Below are 20,053 nucleotides of genomic sequence, written 5' to 3'. Positions count from 1 at the left end.
CCCCGCTGAGCAGGGAGCCCGATGTGGGACTTGATCCCGGGACTCCAGGATCATGACCTGAGCTGAAGGCAGTCGCTTAACCAACTGAGCCACCCAGGCACCCTGAAAGAGCATTTTAAAATCAACTAACTGAGGAATAATTACATACCTGCTTATATTTTATATATTATGAGACTATTTATTAGGTGCATACAAGTTTTAGAATTGTTAAATCTTGGTGAATTCCCTTTTTTTTTTCGTGTTTTTTTAATTTAAATTCAATTAACCAACATACAGTACATCATTGGTTTCAGATGTAGAGTTCGATAATTCATCAGTTGCGTATAACACGCAGTGCTCATCACATTGAATTCACTTTTTATACCTGGTAATACATTTGTTTGAAAGCTCATTTTTTCTGATATATAGCTCATGTCTTAGAAATGGAGAACATTGTATGCAAAAGAAAGGTGTGGGAGAATTAGCATTTTATTTTCTTCTTAATGCTCTTTTAGATTTATTTTCTTTGTTGTTAATAACAAGCAAAGTCTGAGTTCGATTTTCTTTAGTTCCCTCCCCCAAAGGTGTTTTGGTGGTATGGGATATGTTTAAGCTTTGGAGCCAGATAGATAGAACACTTAAAGGACCCACACACTTTCTGTCATGTTCCTTTGGCTCCTCTAAGGTGTTGTCCCTGCCTGCATTGCTGAAACGATTTATTCCTACCACATTCTCTTTCCAACCTGTAAGGTGGGAGAAAGCAAATGGAGAAGTAGCAGCTCCCTTTTAAGGGCTTGACCTGGAAGTTGCACTTGACACTTCTGTTCACAGCCCTTCTTCACCCCAAACTAAATAACACAGCCAAGACTGAGAAGCACAGTCTTTGAGGTGTGGCCATAAGCTAGCTACATTTGGGGTGGTGGTGGGAGGGGGCCTCTTATTAAAAGGCAGACGAGGAGAATGTGAAGTAACCAATTAATGTTTATTGAATTGTTTTATAAAATGGAGATAATGTTCTTTGCAGTTTGGTTGTACGAATTAAGTCAAAGAGTGGATGTAAATCATCTAACATAGTATCTGACCCAGAGTAGGCATTCAGCAAATGTTAGTTTGCTTCTCTTTATGAGCTTTTCTCTGAAACCTGATTGTTTTTGCCATCTGCTAGAACTTGGTTCTTTTGCTCTCATAAATTAAACACAATATGTTAATTTTAATGCTCTTGATTTATTTGTCAAGATATTGGTATAGTAATTACTTTTTGAAAGTATTGATTAGAGTGCTAGATGTCATGAGTATTTTTTTGTTATTATTTTACATTTTTAAAATTTTATTATGTTATGTTAATCACCATACATTACATCATTAGTTTTTGATATGAGTATTTTTTTTCCCCAAATGCCACGCTGTGTGCAGTTTTATTTTACACACATGGCACCATATTTGTAATTCTTCCTAAGAAAGTGTTTTATGGCATTTTTCTGTGTCCATAAATATAGGTCTCTGGCATCATTTTTATAGAATAGCTTTATTGAGGCATAATTGACATAAAAATATATATACACACATGTAAAATAAGCTGCAACATGTCAAAACGTACAGTTTCATAATATTTGACATTTATACATCTATGAAACTATCACCACAATAAAGATAATGAACATATCCACCTTCCTAAAATGTTTTTCATCCTCCTTTTCCTTCCTAACTCCTGTGCCCCTACAGCAATTACAGATCTGTTTTCTATTACTATAAATTACTTTACATTTTCTAGATTTTTATATAAATGGAATGTATAGTTTTTTTTTTTTTTAAGATTTTATTTGAGAGAGAGACAGAGCACAAGCAGGGAGGAGGGGCAGAAGGAGAGGGACAGGCAGTCTCCCCGCTGAGCAGGAACCTGAGATCATGACCTGAGCTGAAGGCAGATGCTTAACGGACTGAGCCACCCAGGTGCCCCGGAATGTATAGTTTCTAATAATATTTTTAATGCCTGTTGGTATTTCATTGTTTGGGTGGACCATACTTGAATCGTCTATGCTAATAAATATGTAGGTTGACTATTTCTCCCTGCTCTTATAAACTGTGCCTTGCTATATTACAATGTATATACAAGGGTGAAAATTTATCCTATATGTCCTTAGGATAAATTTCTAAAAGTGTATTGTTAAATCAAAGACTGTGGTACCCTTTGAGACCATGTATATGCCAAATTGCCCTCTAGACTAGTCACTTTACATTTTTGCTAGCTTTCCTTAGTGAGGTCATTCCTTCTCCAAGAATTAAAAAAAGAACCTTTAAAAAAATATTGTAGGACAAAAGCAATATCTTGCGTTATTATAGTTATCCCACCCCCCCAACTAATAATATGCTTGGGAAATAATGAGTGACTTAATGGAAGTCTAGTTTATGCAAACCGTTTATGTTTAATATGAACTATTATTTTGGTTTGCTTATCTCAGTAATTGTCTTGTGTTCTTTTTAAAGGTTTGTTATTGAACTTTGTGAACCAATTCAAGTAAAACAGCTTGATATTGCAAATTATGAATTATTTTCTTCAACTCCTAAAGACTTCCTGGTTTCTATCAGTGACAGGTAAATGCTAAAGCTGCTTTCTACAAGTTTATGTTGGATCTCCAGAATAAAAATTTTAAGATGGGTCACTTTTTAAAACTTCATTTTATTTTTTATTTTAATATATCAATTTGTAAGAATATAATAATACGGTAGTATTAGGCACTTGCTAATCAACTTACTTTCATTAAATCATATAGTGTTTATAATCATATGATATTATTCCTTTATAAGGTGAGGAAACAGACAAGGAAAGGTCACATAATTTGTGAATTGGAGAATCAGAATTCAAACCTAGATCTGTCCTTATTTTTAATTATTATGCTCTGTTGCTGCCAAACATTTCTTTAAAAAGTTAGTAAAAACTTTCATGAATACTTCATTTTATATATCATGAGGTATATTTTTGTTAAAGTATAATTTAAAACTTTGTTACGTGTGTGTGATTATGAAAGAATTAACATAAGGAATTTGATAAAGAATCACAATCCATTCAATCAAAGATAACTTATTAGCATTGTAATATATTCCTTCCAGGCTTTTCTGTATATTCATATATTTACTAATTCTATTTAAAAAAATCAGCTTTTACTGCTTATATCCTGATAATATCCTTTTGCCTTTTAAACACCATTTAAAAATTTTTGAGTATAATTAACATACGATGTTACATTAGTTTCAGGTGTACAACATATTGATTCAGTAATTCTCTACATTAAGTATACATTTTTAATGAATGGTTTATATTTTTCCCCCACTGGAGGTGTTTACTCATTCAATAAATACTTTTTGAGTGTCTCTGATGTGGCATGTAGAGTGCTGTTATTTATTTAACCATTCTTCTGTTGTTGATCATTAATGGTTTCTCATGCTCTTCTCCCACCTCACACTCTGCACTGCATATATGCAGTTATTGAAATTAATTCTCAAGACCTCTTGAATTCCATCCATTTTTCACCTAATAACCTTGCTCAGATCACTTCTTTTTCTCTAAGCTGTTATTTTCTTACATGTCAAGTGGACATACCCAGCTTTAACAAGTAAAGTGTTTTTTTGTTTTAATAGCACTCCATTACTTTGAGGTATTTTTAAAACACTGTAGTAAACAAAAATAATACTTTAAGGCTTTTATGTTTGATTTTCTTTTAAAGATGGGGAAACAGCTATGTAAGATCTGTGAAATTCTAGTCTAATGGTAAAGGATTTTTTCTGTTTCCCTTTCCACCAGCACTTTTATTTTTATTTTATATCATCACACACTTCTTAGTACATGAAGAGTAGTACCTGCTTCCAAAACAATCTCTTGGCTACTCTGTTTTAAAACCTCCAGTTTACTTGGAAGCCCAAGAAGCCACTTTGGTCCTACTTTTTGTCTTCTCCTTTAGTTGTTTTCTCTTTGATAATGGTGTGAGTTTTGCAAGATATTCTTTCCTATAAAGAGGAACTTGTCACAGTTTAGTTGGAAAAGAAAATGCATTTCTTCAACTCAATATTTTACTATTTAAACTATGTTAAGTGAGTGTGTGCACCTGGAGAGGAAAAAATTAAACAGGATATATTTTGAAGATGTGATGGAACCTCTCAATATGTGGTTTATAAATTTTAAAAAGAATGTTTATATTTATATTTCCTAGATATCCCACAAATAAGTGGATTAAGCTGGGTACTTTTCATGGTAGAGATGAGAGGAATGTCCAGAGTTTCCCTTTAGATGAACAGATGTATGCAAAATATGTGAAGGTAATGTTTATAGCTACAGGACTATGTTTTATAATGAAAACATACCTATTATTCATACGTTTTTATACCTCACCCCACCTTTTTAGAAATCATAAAACTTAAGAGGAAATTTAATGCAATGTTCTTTTTGATAAAATGATTCTCACTTGCATTTATTATTTTATGAACAAATATTAATACATTTCCTTTTGTATAACTGGAAAGTTAGGCTAATCGTTTTGATATTTGCAGCTCTGATGAAATTTCAAATTTTTAAAAAAATTTTATTTATTTTCTCAGAGAGAGGGGGAGAGAGAGAAAGAGAAAGAGAGGACACAAGCAGGGGGAGCGGCAGGCAGAGGGAGAAGCAGGCCTCCCGCTGAGCAGGGAGCCTGATGCAGGACCCGATCCCAGGACTCTGGGATCATGACCTGAGCCTAAGACAGACACTTAACTGACTGAGCCACCCAGGCATCCCTGAAATTTCAAATTATGTCTTAATATTTTTTTGAGTCTTAATGTAAAATGTCATCTTCATAGTATCATGTCTTTCTGTATTTCAAAGTCCAAATCATTGTTAGTCACTGAAGTCTTTAAAGCAGGTCTGATTTTTTTATTAGAATCTGGTTCTTAGATCGTTTTAATTTTAATATCCAGTTATTTGTCTTACATCTTTTGCCTTTTCTGTTGTATATTCAAGTGAAATATTCTTTGTCCAAATACCAATTTCAAGTAAACTTTTAAACACTTTTATTCAGTATTTCTGCTGCTTCCTCCACCAATGTAGAGAATGAATTATCTACCAAAGTAGAATTATTACTCTTGAATTGGATTTTAGACAAAATACAGGAATTTCCTACTCCTCTCCTCCCCTCTTTTTTTCTTTAAAATAATAGCACACCTTAAAGTACCACTGTGTTTTGGAATAATAGCAGCTCTGATTTCTGTCTTTTCTTCTTTAAATGTGAGGACTTATAGCTACCTGATCGTCCTCAGGGATTTTACTGTCTGTCTTTTTTAAGCATGTATTAAATTGGCTTCTATGAATGGGTAAACTTGTAGTATTCCTAGTCTCAATACAAAAATGCTAAATTCTATTTTTAAAATACAGTTGATATTCTCAGTTAATGGTTCAGCAGTGTTCAGAAAAATGAAGGTATATTTTCCATTTCTTTTAAACAATTGTTTAATGACCTTTTTATATAGCAGTTTCTACACTGTGATAAGGAAAAATTTTATAAATTATTTGGCAGGTGGTACAATTAATTTTACAATTAAGGCAACCCACCTGTTAATGAAATAGTTCCAAGAATTATTCTTTATACCATCTACTTTATTAATAATGGCAGAACATAATTTATTGGTGGTATAAAAAGTGTCATTTCCTACTTGGTTCTTCTTATGGTGGGACACTATAGAGCATCTTGATGATGACTATTCTAAAAAGTTCTTTTTGGTAGCATTCTAAAAGCAAAAAACATTTAATTCTAATTCTAATATCGATAAATATATAAATTTACGTGGGTTTTCCTTATCCCAAAACTAAACCCAGATATACGGTCTACTTTTAATAGCCTATATTTTAAAAGTGGATTGATATATATCTTTTAGTTCTGTAAGTTATACTTGAAATAACATAGCATCCAAAAAAATTCATGCTTTCCCTAAAAAAATTTGTATACAGTATGGTACAAGAATAAATGCTGTTTTATATTATGCTAGTTAATCTTTTTATCAATATGTATGTACATGTGTATATCCACATATGTATCTATATATAGGTATATACATGATACATATCTATAATAATTGAATTAATATAAGACACAGGTTGTTTCTAGATACTCTTTATTACTTTTAGAATGTTTTTATCCCTGACAGATAAATAAAACAGCAGCAATGAATTTTAGGTTATTCAGCTTAACCTTAAAGTTAATTTCATTACAGTTAGATTATACTTTCTAGCTGTGATGGTAAAAATTTAAATCACTGATTTGATTTCTGCAAAGAAATAAGAGTACTACAATGTTATCCATCACAGTACATTGCTTTCTATAGTTAAACAATATAATTTACAAATATTAAATGTTGCTTATGGCATGTTATCCAGACTTTGGAACTGATTTCTTTTTCTTTTCCTTTCTCTTGCTTCAGATGTTCATCAAGTACATAAAGGTTAGCAACCTTCTCTTTTGCAATATTGAATAACAGGGCATGGCATATTACTGCATGGCAAAAAAGCAAAACTTTACAATTATTGATTTTTGGGGAAATGAGGACTTTATTTTTAGAAATGTTATAATGAAAGAAACTGCATATTTTGTTAGATAATCTCATGTGCGCTGTGCTTTTATTCTTTAGGTAGAGTTGGTATCACATTTTGGATCAGAGCACTTTTGTCCATTAAGCCTTATAAGGTAATACCGAACAACAGACATTTATTGAGTGATTTTTTTTTTAAAGTGATACACAAAAATCCCAGCATATTTAAAGTGAAGAAATAATTTTCTCCTATGTGAAGTTAATACTATAGAAACATAAGCTCTTAAGCCCTTCTTGTCCTTGAATCCGTTTTAGAAAAACGTAAAAATTAGCTCTAAGAAAAAATAACCATTATGTGGGTCTGGCCTAGCTTGCTTGCTGTTTTGCTGTGATGATAGTATATGGAAAATTCTTAGACTGATAAAACTGGCCGTCAAATTTTAAATACCTTAAATAGATAAAATTTTAAGGGAAACAGTGGATGGATGACTACAGTGTAAGAAACAGTCATTATTTTGGAGTCCAAAAGCTAATGGCCCTCAAAAAAATGACCAAAGTTAATGTATTTTGTCATGTATTATGAAGAGATGAGTCTTAACAATTTAGTTTTATTTTGAAAGTCTTTAATGCAATTGTTGTTAATAGGGTATTTGGCACTAGCATGGTCGAAGAATATGAAGAGATTGCTGATTCCCAGTATCAGTCAGAACGTCAAGAATTATTTGATGAGGACTATGGTAAGTGACTTTAAGACATGTGACTATTATGTATATTTTTTTGTTTTTTAAAGTCTAATAGCCTGAAGGGATAGGAGAAGGTTTTATGACACCCTCCATTTCTACTTTATTAAGTCCTTGTTTTAAGAGATCTTAAATCATAGCCTGAAAAAGAGAATTTTTCACTTCCTTAATTTTCCTATAAGTGAAATGAAGACATTTAGCAGGGGTTGGTAAAGTACATGGAAAACTTAATAAAGTCTCATAAATGTGATTAAAATTCTGGTAAGCAGTGGAATTATTTTCCTTGGCTTAAAACATCTGTTTGATAAATGGCTTCTGAATCTCATTTTCTTTTTGTGAACATATTTTAGGTGTATAGTGAATATTTATTATAAAATATGCTTTAAATGACAGCTGACTTCGACAGGACATAATTTGAGCTTTTAAACATATTACTGAAGGTAGTTCACAGTGTAATTACCTTCATTTTCTCTTTAAACAGATTATCCGTTGGATTATAATACTGTGGAGGATAAATCCTCAAAAAATCTTCTTGGTTCTGCTACAAGTGAGTATTTGGGATTTTTCTAGACACTATTAAAATATTTCCCAACCTTTTTTTCCCCCTGACATATGTGGATATTTTGTTGTGGTATATGGTTTGGGAAGCTCCTCCTCCCAATGTTTAACTTGAGTTGAAATCAAAGATACTAGCATTGAAATGTATTTCCTTAGGGATAAAATAGGAGGGGTGAATGAAAAGAAAGAGGAGAGGAAAAAATGCAAGCACAAGTTGGTTCTTCTACCCTAACTAAGTGCTTATATTTTTAAGCAGATTCTTTAGAAGAATAGGCTATAAATTTAGTTTGGGAAAGAATTATTAAAGAGCTCCAGACCATATGAGTAGAAGTATCTGGGTAGTCATTCTAAGTGGGAAGGGAATTCGAATGGTAGTTCAGAGGTAGTAGGCATCAGTGAAATCTTAGCAAACAAGAAATCGTTGATCTATGGATGTGGTTAGTTTCCTAATTAATTACAAATATAAAGGCTGTTCTTACTCATAATAATGATTCTCGAGCAGGACAATAATAATAATACACTCTTTGTAAACTAAAGAAATAATGACTAAGATACTAGTAGTTTAGTTTTTGTCATGCCAGCCTATTAAATTCTGAACCTAGTGGTAAGCTGGCTAAGGAGACTCTTAGAAAGACCATTACCGACCGACACTTAATTTTTATTGTTATAATTCAGGTAGGTATATTTTAATGGTGGTTATTTTTGGTTATTCATAAAGAACATAAAATACTGGAGGGAGTTTTGTTTTTATTTGGAGATTAATGATTGATTATAATAAAAGTAAATCTTTGTAAAATCAATGACCAATTTCTTGTGCCTTTCCCTTGTTGCCCTTAGTGAGTTGAGTTGCTTCAATCCCAGTCTCATGGTGTACATTGTCTTTATACCTTTTTAAGTTAATCAGTCAGTAGTATATATACTTAGGTAGATATTTTGTATAGCTACAGTATATGGAGCTAGGAGTTACCTCTGGTTTTTTTCATCTTTTATTTTTTCTGTTCCCTTCTTCCCCTTTTCCTCTCCATAGAAAACTAGTCTTCAGTGGGCTGTTTTTTTTTTTAATTTTATTATGTTATGTTAATCACCATACATTACATCATTAGTTTTTGATGTAGTGTTCCATGGTTCATTGTTTGCGTATAACACCCGGTGCTCCATTCAATATGTACCCTCTTTAATACCCATCACCAGGCTAACCCATCCCCCCACCCCACCCCCTGCCTCTAGAACCCTCAGTTTGTTTCTCAGAGTCCAGAGTGTCTCATGGTTCATCTCCCCCTCCGATTTCCCCCCTTCATTTTACCCTTCCTACTATCTTCTTCCTTTTCTTTTTTTAACATATAATGTATTCAGTGGGCTTTTTAAGGCATAGGGAGAAGAATGCTAAAAGTACCTGTAGAAGAGGAACCCTTTATATAATATGTAACTTTGTTGCATATTAGCTCAATATATTTTGTTTCACTCTATTGTTAGTCAACTGACTATATATTAGTGACTACTTTTAAGTAGGATTCTTAGCTATCTAGTTGATAATAGTATTAAAAATAGGTTCTTCATTCACTGCTATGGGATATAGTTTTTTAGGAGTGAAAACATGATGCTGTGTTATCTCTCTGGATATTAATATTATTGTTCATGTCCTTAAATATGTATTAAAAATTCTGTGCTATGTAATAATCATCATAGCTCAATGATGTTGTATTAGTTAGCTGTGTGGAAGCATTGTTATTTTATGGAGTCAGAAAATAGCCCCAGACTGAAAGATCTCTAGCTTCTGATAGTTGCTGGAGAGGAAGGGGCACCTTAGGGAAGTGTATGCCTTACCATAGTTGTAGGCAAAGGAAAATCCTGTTAATATTCTTGGTTTCTTTTTCTGTATTCTTATGGTATTAACTCCTAGACAAAACCTAGTTTATATCACAATGGAGGGCATTTCCCTGTTTGTAATCACTTCTGTGACCAAGGTATTATTTGTATTAATTAGATAAAGAATCTTCTTTATATCCCACTTTTGGGATCTTTTTCCTCAAAGATGTGTTTTTTGGTAACATATCATTTATTTTTCTTTTTATGGATCTCTCTATTTACCTTTCAGTGTTCTAGTGTTGACAAAATTTGTCTAGTGAGAGGGAGGGAGGGTGGGAAGATGTCAGCTAAGCCTAAATATAGTAGGGTTTAAAAAGATCTCCATCTCTTGAAGTTTCAGGAAAAAAGAGAGGCCATAGTAGCTGGCAGTGATAAGACTTTGGGTGTCATAAAGATTATAGACATGACCTAACACAGCTGTGTTCTATACCTGTCCTTTTGAAGAGTCTGGGACTGTTTCTGAGCCTGACTTTGCTCCCACCTCTAAGGTGGTATAATATTTAAGGAGTAAATAACAGAGTGGAATCAGGCCAAAGAGCTAGTCTCTGGCACTGAAATATCTGAATTTTACTATCATCATCACACTTTATGAATTAGCTTGAAATTGACCAATTTTGAACCTGATTTACTTTTTAAATTTAGATAGTGGCACCAAAACAGAATTCCGTGGCTTGGGGTGGCTCAGTTGGTTTAGCGTCTGCCTTCGGCTCAGGTCACGATCCCAGGGTCCTGGGATCGAGTCCTGCATCAGGCTCTCTGCTCTGCGGAGAGCCTGTTTCTCCCTCTCCCTCTGCTGCTCCCCCTGCTCTTCTCTCTTTCTCTCTCTCTGTGTGTCAAATAAATAAATAAAATCTTTAAAAAAAAAAAAAAGAATTCTATGGCTTTAATCTTTTTTTTTTTTTTTTTTAAGCCGGGGCAGAGGCAGAGGGAGAGGGAGAATCTTAAGCAGACTCCATGCCCAGCACAGAGCCTAACATAGGGCTCAATCTCACAACCGTGAGCCAAAATCAAGAGTCGGACACTGAATTGACTGAGCCACCCAGGCGGCCCCCACCCTTTTTTTCCCTGTAACTTTAATATTAATAGAAACTCCCTTTTCCTTTTGGTATTGAGCAGTTAGTAGTTACAGGAAATATATGTCACCAGAGTACATTGATTCTGTTGGAACTTGGTTGTCAAAGAGCATACATACTGAATGTTTGGACATTCTTGACATTATATAATTTTCTTAACTACCAAAAAGGGGGAAACTACGATGTTGGGGAAAGCAGCGTTCTTGACTTTGTATTCATGCCAGTTACGGCAGCTCTTCTGCTTGATTCTTTTATTTACATTCTTTAACCAGAACATTTAAATATTTTACTTACACAAAAAATTCTTAATATCATTCTGCTTTCCTTGTACTTTGTCATGTGGATTTTCCAGACCACTCTCTACTTGGATTTTCTTACAAGTCTGCCTTTACTTCTAAATATGGTCTGCATTTTGTTAGAATCGCTTAAAGGCCAGGTTTCTGTGTATATGTTTAAGACAAAATACAGTTTTTGTGTTCTCTTACATCAAAGTATTTTTTATGAATGTATATATTTTATAGATCTAGAAGGAGAAGTGAGAATGAGGGTGGGTATGCAGCAGAGGTATCTAAATACAAGTGGTAGAAAATAGTTCTTCTGTTGGTTTGTCTTGTTATGTTGTAGCAGAGGTAGTTTGTTTTCCATATCAAAAGGAGCCTTAGTGGCTGGAGACTGAGTATAACATGTTGATGGTCCCTGGGGAGAATTTCATTCCTAAAAGAATGAGATTGGATGAATAGTGCCCAGCTCAAAGATAAAGGAGTTGGCTAATCTGGGAGAAATTAAGGACAAATGTCTAGTTTGGTACTATATTCCAAATTATTACCTTAGCCTATTCAGAAGGTCTTTTAGTGGCCACATTATGATTGTGTCAAACTATCATGTGTTTGGATGCAAATTGGGAATGGTCAGAATAGAATATACACAAAGTTGCTTTCTCTCAAAAGACAAAATAAGACTACATTTGGCAGTGTTCTGTGAACAGAAGCAAAATTAATTTTTAGATGGACTGAGAATGTAGACATTTGCCAAATTTTGCTTTTGTTACCAAGTAGCCTTCTGAAATGATGATAAATAGTATTTTTAAATGAAGGATGGTGTAAATCTTTTTTATTATGTTTAGGTTAAAAAGTAATACTCTAAAGCTGCTCTCTTTACACAGATCTGTAGATGTGTTCTGTTCTTGAATTCTTTAACAATAAATACCCCAAAATTTAAATGCCAAAAAATTTGTTATCTGAGGTCAGATTGCCCTTTGAAGCACAAGAACTTCAGACTATCGATTTGATTCCATAATTTGGATTCTATGAAGCAGTCCATTTTGACTGAACTTCAGCTGGCAGGTCAGATACTATTGTAGTATTGATTGACATTAAAAGTGGATTTATGTGGAAATAAAAGAGTTTCCATTGCTACTTTATTTTGGTTTGTGTGGAAATATGTGTTTCCATTCTTGTTTTTATCTCATGCTTTAGCCTAAGAATCAACGCTGCTTCTTTGTTTACCAGTTTGTCTGGTCAAAGGAGGGGCAAGGTTGACCTATAGTCCTAGACATTTACAAAGCAAGTGCAAAGCTTTTGTGTGTTGTACCAGTGATTGGAACAAAGTACCATTCCTGTACTTTGTAAATATCGAAATTTATGACTACCAGTTATCATTTTAAACTGTTTAAAATTTCTTAGTATTTTCTCCTACTATAAAACATGTATCTACAGGATCAGCTCCAGGTGACAGTGCTTGGCTTCCTCTCAATTTTCTGAATAGGGTGTTAGCTTTTCCTCCCTTAGAGCCTTTCCTACTTTTCACATCTATGATTTTCACTGAAAGTGTGATGAAAACCCTATGGATCTCTTGGGAAAGGAAAACAAGACAGAAATAACTGATGAGACTTAATATGTAGCCCTTGCCAGATATTAATATTTTAATAGGAGAAATACCTGATAACTGGTGAGTTAACTTCTAGTGGAATGTTAGAGATTAGATTGGGGATGGAAATTAATTTCCCTTAAAATTACATCATAGAAGGAAGCCACCTATTCTCAGCACCAGCTTTTTATGGAGTCAGGTATTTTGTGATACTCATGTGCCTTTGGCTATTTATTCAGATGTTAAAGTTTGTACCACTTTACTCATCATCCAAGTATCCTCTTTAGAAAGAGGCAGAATTTGCAGGTATGCAGATTGCTTTACCTACAGCACTGAGAGTTTTATGACTTTTATGACTTTTATGACCTGCCCATGCCCATACCCACCCAATTCACAAAAGATTTTGTGTCATGTGTTATCCATTAAACATCATTAAAAGTTACCAAAGAAATTTGATTCTGTGCAGTATCAAGTTGGGATTTAACCATATTATCAATAAATATGTTCATAGTTGAAAATAAAATTTTCCTGCTCTCCTAAGATATGTTCATAGTTGAAAATAAAATTTTCCTGCTCTCCTAAGATATATGTTCATAGTTGAAAATAAAATTTTCCTGCACTCCTTTGGATAATAATCTTCCCATTTTGTTTATATCTATAAAAATCACCTGTTTAGGAAAAACTACTTCTTCAGACTTTTTTGTTTTTGTTTTAAATGGTAGAAACTTTTAAAGAAAAACAAGCTTTTCTGTAAAATACTAATTTTGGTTGTCACGTATTTTTCCCTGCCCCAGTAGAGGCTATATGTTGAATTTTACTTGAATTTTGTAATATGCTGAAGATAGTGTTTTAGCAAAAGGTTTGGGGAAGGCTAACCAAAAAAGTATAATTAAGTTTTAAATTCCTTCTGAACATAAAAATTCAGATTTATGTTTTATACTTTTTGGCTGAAATTTGTGTCCTATATTGGACTTACATAGTAAGATGAACAAAAAGGTAATTAGTCCAAAAAAAATGCAAAAAGACCATTATAAATGGTTTTTTGGCTATCTGATATTAAGCTATATAAGAATTTTTAGGTGTATTGGTATTTTTTTCTGATTGAATTTTGTTTTAGATGCCATTCTAAATATGGTGAATATTGCCGCTAATATTCTGGGAGCAAAAACTGAAGACCTGACAGAAGGTACCTAATCATTTTATGGGTCTTTTAAATATCTGATACTCCAAGGGTCATTCTAGTTAGGAAAATTAATTAATAAGCCAAGGAACTTAATTTTCATTTAGAAATATATAAATGAATCAAAGGGACTTACCAATCTTCTATTATTCATTGTTTATTTGAATTTCACAAGTTCTCTCTTATAATACAATCCTGTCTATATAAAATTCATGAATTTCTTTTTTGACTCTTCCTGCTGTAGAAGTAATAATTTTATCCCTTATCTCTTTCCTGAAGTTTTCTAGTAGTACTTCATGCATGCTTTTATTTATCAAATAACTACTCAATTTACAAAGTGATTTTTTTTTTTTTCCCTCTACAGAATGCCAAATAAGAGTATTAATAGCAAGGAGAAACCACCTGGCCTTTTTTTGTTCTTAGAAAATACTTAGTTCCAAGTGCGAACTTAAAATGACCCATACATTTCTTCTTATTCTCTTTAGTAACTCCTTTAGATGTCTAGAAGGCATGTTAATCATGTAAGATTACACAGAATTTATAGTCATTGACTTGCTTTAATTATCTGAGAAGTTGAGAATATGAGAATATGAGAAGTTATTTGTAGTTCTGACTTTGTATGATCATTTCTTTCTAAAAGAACCTTGATGAAAGAAAATAAAGTCTGCAGTAGCAAACCTATTTGACTTTTTTTCTCCCCCAGAAACTAAAGTTCTTTATTTGCTATAGTGAAATATCGTCATGGCATAGCTTTTTAAAATTAAACTCAACATGGGTATCTTTCTTAAAATAGGAAATAAAAGTATATCTGAGAATGCCACTGCCACAGCTGCACCTAAAATGCCTGACTTAGCTCCTGTTTCAACTCCTGTTCCATCACCTGAGTAAGTTATATTGTGATATTAGAGTTCTGTTAAAATGGAGAGCTAAATGTACTAGTACATAGAAAGGTACTTGCGGTTTATGTGTGAAATGATTATCTATAGAAAGCTCTGAATCATAGGGCAAGCATTCCACAGCCACTTAAAATATCTTTGAGTTGCTTCTTGGGTACCAGGAATGCACTTCACTCCAGACCAGATGTTTGTTGTTTTGATATTATATATTACTTCTATTATTCACAATACTGAATCTTTTTCTTATTGCAAAGAATTGGCCTAATTCTGCAGGTATAGGTTTGAGGACACATTTTAAAAGCTTGCATTTATTCAGTTCAAATTTAAAAGCATTGATTAAGTACCTGTGCTGTGCCTCAAAAGCTACAAAGGTGCCTGATATTCCTAGAGCAGTGATTCTTAAATTATGTATTTGTCTCAAAACAAACTCTTACAGTGTTCACTTTCTTAAATTGAATTAGATAGACGTCTTCTCCTGGATTGCAGTGGGGCACTTTGGACAGGAATGTCTGTCATGTAGTTAACATAAAATATCCTCATTTCTTTAGTCTTTTCTACCAGAGATGATTAAGGTTTTTTGCCACTTCTTATCTATAAGAGATAAGCTCATAGACTGGATAATTGGGTATAGTTATTGTAAGTTTATGTGTATTTCATTAGATATACTCTGTAAAATGTTGAAAGCCTTTTGTCTCAGAACTCTGCTTGACAGGATGAGATATTTGAACAGGAAATATGTAATGAAATGTGCAGTGGGTATGGTTTGAGCTGTAATTCCTAAATACCATACTAAATAAAAAATGAGATTTTTGTGCTTTGAAGGGCACAGTGACATACTTGTATTCTGTGTTTATTTGGAAAGTGACTAAAGATATTTGTTTATTGGATGACTAGAGAGAAAATATAGCATTCTATGTCATTGAGTCCTCGAAGATCCTAAGAAATCTATTTAGGATAGGGACATTCTTGGTGTTGTTTCTAATTATGTGGAGCTGTGCCTGCTAGTCCCAGTTTTAGGACTAGGCTTCTTCAGTTAACAACACATAGTATGTCTTATTTTTCAAAACTAAAGGAAACTGATTTCACTTTATATATGTGCGCACACACATATATACACACTCCTCCATATAGACATATATTTATTGAAAGATACCACATCAGGCTTATATAGTAGTTTTTACTTTTCTCTATTAGTTTGATTTTAATAGATTTTTTAATATAATTGCTTACTTTTTAGTTTAATGTTTCTTTATATTTGTTTTAAATTCTTTTTGATTACTATATGCAATCCTTTGAAGAAGATAAATGAAAATGAAAGAATCCATGATAGGGTGTCACTGTTAAAGTTCCTATGAAAAGATGACTTATTTTCTTTTCCCACATTTGAGTTTTTTAAAGTATAGCTCTGATTAGGGTATATATAGATGGTATATAACTTAATTTGTACCAAATTCGCTCCCTTTCTTCAGACACTGCTCCTTTTTACTGTCTAAATTTATGTTGTAGATAGTAAGCAATAAAGATGTAAGAAATGTTATTAGAGACCATCTATCTATATATCATCTATTTACAGAAGCGTAGTCTAATTGTGTTTTAGTTTTGTCCATTTACTGTCAACAAGATGAAAATCTAGCTTTTAGATACTATTTTATTCCTACCTTTGCTACTATGATATTAGTCTTTATTCAAAGACATTTCCTGGCATTCTTAGTAATTTTTCAGAGTAGGAAAACTATATATGAAGATGTTTCTTTTTGGTATTCAAGTGACTTTATTTTTTCAGTTTGTACCTTTTGTACTGTAAGGGTTGCACCTGGAAATTTATTTTTATCTTGGAATGAACCACAGACATTATAATTTACAGCCTATTCCTACCAGCTCCATCCCCCTACTCCCCTACCTTACATACATACTCTAGATCCTACAGATGGTATTAAGTTATAGATGGGGCACTATTTATTATTAGCCAGGACTTTCATTAGAGTTGTTAAGTATTTGGCTCTAAATAATAGAAAATTAGTCCAGATGATGTTAAGACTATTTTGGGGAGGGAGGGATGCAGATAATCGTGTGTGTATGTGTAATGCTACCTTGGAATTCCTCAAGTCATCCACAGAAAAATTTTCTTTGAGAAATCTAGCTACCTTTTAAAAGTATGATATTCAAATACACAGTGCATTCATATATTAAGAATCCCAGATTCTAGTTCCTAGACTCCACATATAAGCAATTCTTAAATAGATATTTTTAAAAAGCAAGTTTGATTTAGTAAATAGTGATTTGAGTCATCTGACTGATCACTTGATAAATGGTCTTTCTGTTACCATTTCTGAATAATACTTGTTTTTATAATAAAACTGACTTAAAGGGGAAAAATTCATCCAAAAAAAATTTCAGTTTCTTCTATATTTCTAGTCTTCCTTTTATTTGATGTATGATACATTGATTTTTTAGCATAATTTTAACTTTAGATTTCTAATTAAAGTGATATGTAATTATCATATGTATTTCTAGGTTTGTAACCACTGAAGGACACATACATGATACGGAGCTATCATCACCCGATACTCCAAAAGAGAGTCCAATTGTACAGCTGGTTCAAGAGGAAGAAGAGGAGGCAAGTCCATCTACAGTGACCCTTCTGGGTAGTGGTGAACAGGAGGACGAATCATCACCCTGGTTTGAGTCAGAGACACAAATATTTTGCAGTGAACTGACCACAGTTTGTTGTATTTCTAGTTTTTCGGAATACGTATATAAATGGTGTTCAGTTAGAGTTGCTCTTTATCGGCAACGTAGCAGAACTGCTGTGAGTAAAGAAAAAGATCATCTCATGTTGGCTCAACCACCATTACCACTTCCTGCAGAATCAGTGGATATTTTAGTATTGCAACATCCGAGTGGAGAATTGGACAGTAAGAGAAAGGAAAAGGATACTGAAACTATTGTTCTAGGTGACTTAAGTAGTATGCACCAAGGTGATTTGATTAATCACAGTGCAGATGCAATTGAACTTGAACCAAGCCATCCTCAAACTCTTTCTCAGTCTCTTCTCTTAGATGTTACTCCAGAAATCCATTCATTACCTAAAACAGAAGTGTCTGAGCCTAGTAAATATGAGGCAGGACCTACACCATCTCAAGTGATCCCTCAAGAGAATTCTGTTGAGTTTGATAATGAGACAGAAAAAAAGTCTGAGAGTTTTAGTCCTATAGAGAAGCCAGCTGTGATCTATGAAACAAATAAACTTAGTGAAGTAATGGATAATATTGTAAAAGAAGATATAAACTCCATGCACATTATCACAAAGCTATCTGAAACAATAGTGCCACCTGTAAACACAGCTACTATGCCAGACAGTGAAGATGGGGAAGCCAAAATGAACATAGCTGACACACCAAAGCAAATTTTGACTCCTGTTACGGATTCTTCTTCATTACCTGAAGTGAGAGAGGAAGAACAGTCTCCGGAAGATGCCCTTTTAAGAGGGCTACAGAGGACGGCTACAGACTTTTATGCTGAATTGCAAAATTCGACAGATCTAGGGTACACTAATGGAAATCTTGTACATGGATCAAACCAAAAGGAGTCAGTATTTATGAGACTTAATAATCGTATAAAAGCCTTAGAAGTTAACATGTCTCTCAGTGGCCGCTATCTGGAGGAGCTTAGCCAAAGGTAAGCTTTATTATCAATTAGCACATTCTCCTTTGCAACGTGAGTAGCATAGTATGTTTTCTGAGTAGAGGATTAATTATCTCATGATATAGTAGTAATCAGTACCATTTTAGCTGGAGAGAGTGTTACTTAGATGTTGATCAATGACTTAAAGAATTGATTTTCTTTTTTAGAAGTACTAAGTGATGTAATACCTTTAAATATTAGGGTGACCACAAGTTTGAATTATCTTTAATCAGTTTTTCCTATCTTCTCTTGTTTAACTTTAGCCACTTTTACTGTTTGGCTCCCACAGTACTCATGTGAAAATTATAGTATTATATAACATATATATATATATATATATATACACACACACACACACACACATACACACACACATATATATATACACACACACACACTGTATATGTAATATCTATAAAAAACATTAGATATTGAAGCTTTTATTGGAATTAGACAAGAACAAGTAAGAGTTTAAATCAGTGAAGACTAGGGGCGCCTGGGTGGCTCAGTCGTTAAGCGTCTGCCTTCGGCTCGGGTCATGGTCCCAGGGTCCTGGGATCAAGCCCCGCATCGGGCTCCCTGCTCCGCGGGAAGCCTACTTCTCCCTCTCCCACTCCCCCTGCTTGTGTTCGCTCTCTCGCTGTGTCTCTCTGTCAAATAAATAAATAAAATCTTAAAAAAAAAAAAAAAATCAGTGAAGACTAGAGTAGACTGAACTGGATGATTAGGCAACATTTGCAGTCTTTCAAAGAAGTCCTAGAATCCTAGTTGTAGTTGTGATAATTTATGCTATTGTGTTCATAAGTGCCAGTGTGCTTATGCAGTGATTAGGGACCCCAGGCACAATTCTCCATTTTTTTATACCTGTTTACTCTTTTTATTCCTTAAGTGTCCAGTGTCCTCAGGGCTTTTCCAACATTTTGCAACCACCTAGGCACTAAGTGTCCAGAATGTGTGAAACACCACCTTTCCCTACTCCTTTTAAATTAAAATGCTACTACTGAGATGTCACTAAGGTCATCATTATATGCTAATGAGTTTTCTCCTAATCCACACAATTTATTGGCAAATTGTGTGTGCATGTGCATGCATGCCCACTTAAATACCTCCTACCTGGGGCGCCTGGGTGGCTCAGTTGGTTAAGTGTCTGCCTTCGGCTTAGGTCATGATCTCGGGGTTCTGGGATCGAGCCCCACATCAGGCTCCCTGCTCCGTGGGGAGTCTGCTTCTCCCTCTCCCTCTGTCCTTCCCCCTCCACCCCCACTTGTGCTCTCTCTCCTCTCAAATAAATAAAATCTTAAAAAAAAAAAAAAAAGTACCTCCTACCTGCTTCTCCCTACCCTAATTGCCCCCCTAAGGGAACCACAGAAATTACTGATTCTTTTTAATTTTTTTTTTTTTTTTTTTTTTAAGATTTTACTTATTTATTTGAGAGAGAGAATGAGACAGAGAGAGAGAGCACGAGATGGGGGAGGGTCAGAGGGAGAAGCAGACTCCCTGCCGAGCAGGGAGCCCGATGCGGGACTCGATCCAGGGACTCCAGGATCATGACCTGAGCCGAAGGCATTCGCTTAACCAACTGAGCCACCCAGGCGCCCCTCTTTTTAATTTTTTATTGAGATATAATTGACATTAATTTCAGATATACAACATAATGAT

The 20,053-nt window shown here is 33.9% G+C and overlaps 1 protein-coding gene across 5 annotated transcripts in view; it reads left to right on the top strand.

Annotated features, from left to right (window-relative positions):
• SUCO (SUN domain containing ossification factor) overlaps positions 1–20,053 on the top strand; it is an 85,284-nt gene that overhangs the window by 45,743 nt on the left and 19,488 nt on the right. For 3 of the 5 annotated variants that reach the window (XM_045877439.3, XM_064594311.1, XM_064594313.1), the window contains exons 10-18: positions 2,464–2,571; positions 4,185–4,290; positions 6,424–6,444; positions 6,631–6,686; positions 7,177–7,268; positions 7,753–7,818; positions 13,752–13,820; positions 14,608–14,698; positions 17,225–18,388. In XM_045877439.3, coding sequence (XP_045733395.1) covers positions 2,464–2,571; positions 4,185–4,290; positions 6,424–6,444; positions 6,631–6,686; positions 7,177–7,268; positions 7,753–7,818; positions 13,752–13,820; positions 14,608–14,698; positions 17,225–18,388 — 1,773 coding nt within the window. The remainder of the gene's footprint in view (positions 1–2,463; positions 2,572–4,184; positions 4,291–6,423; positions 6,445–6,630; positions 6,687–7,176; positions 7,269–7,752; positions 7,819–13,751; positions 13,821–14,607; positions 14,699–17,224; positions 18,389–20,053) is intronic. The other 2 variants (XM_064594312.1, XM_045877440.3) reach the window with 1 other exon arrangement.

This window comes from Mirounga angustirostris, unplaced genomic scaffold, assembly GCF_029215605.1.
Source record: "Mirounga angustirostris isolate CCGP_5_RB_7025 unplaced genomic scaffold, mMirAng1.0.hap1 SCAF_6, whole genome shotgun sequence".
NCBI classification, from domain to species: domain Eukaryota; kingdom Metazoa; phylum Chordata; class Mammalia; order Carnivora; family Phocidae; genus Mirounga; species Mirounga angustirostris.
The sequence above is the reverse complement of the archived record's forward strand: the minus strand, read 5'-3'. Positions and strand labels throughout refer to the sequence as shown.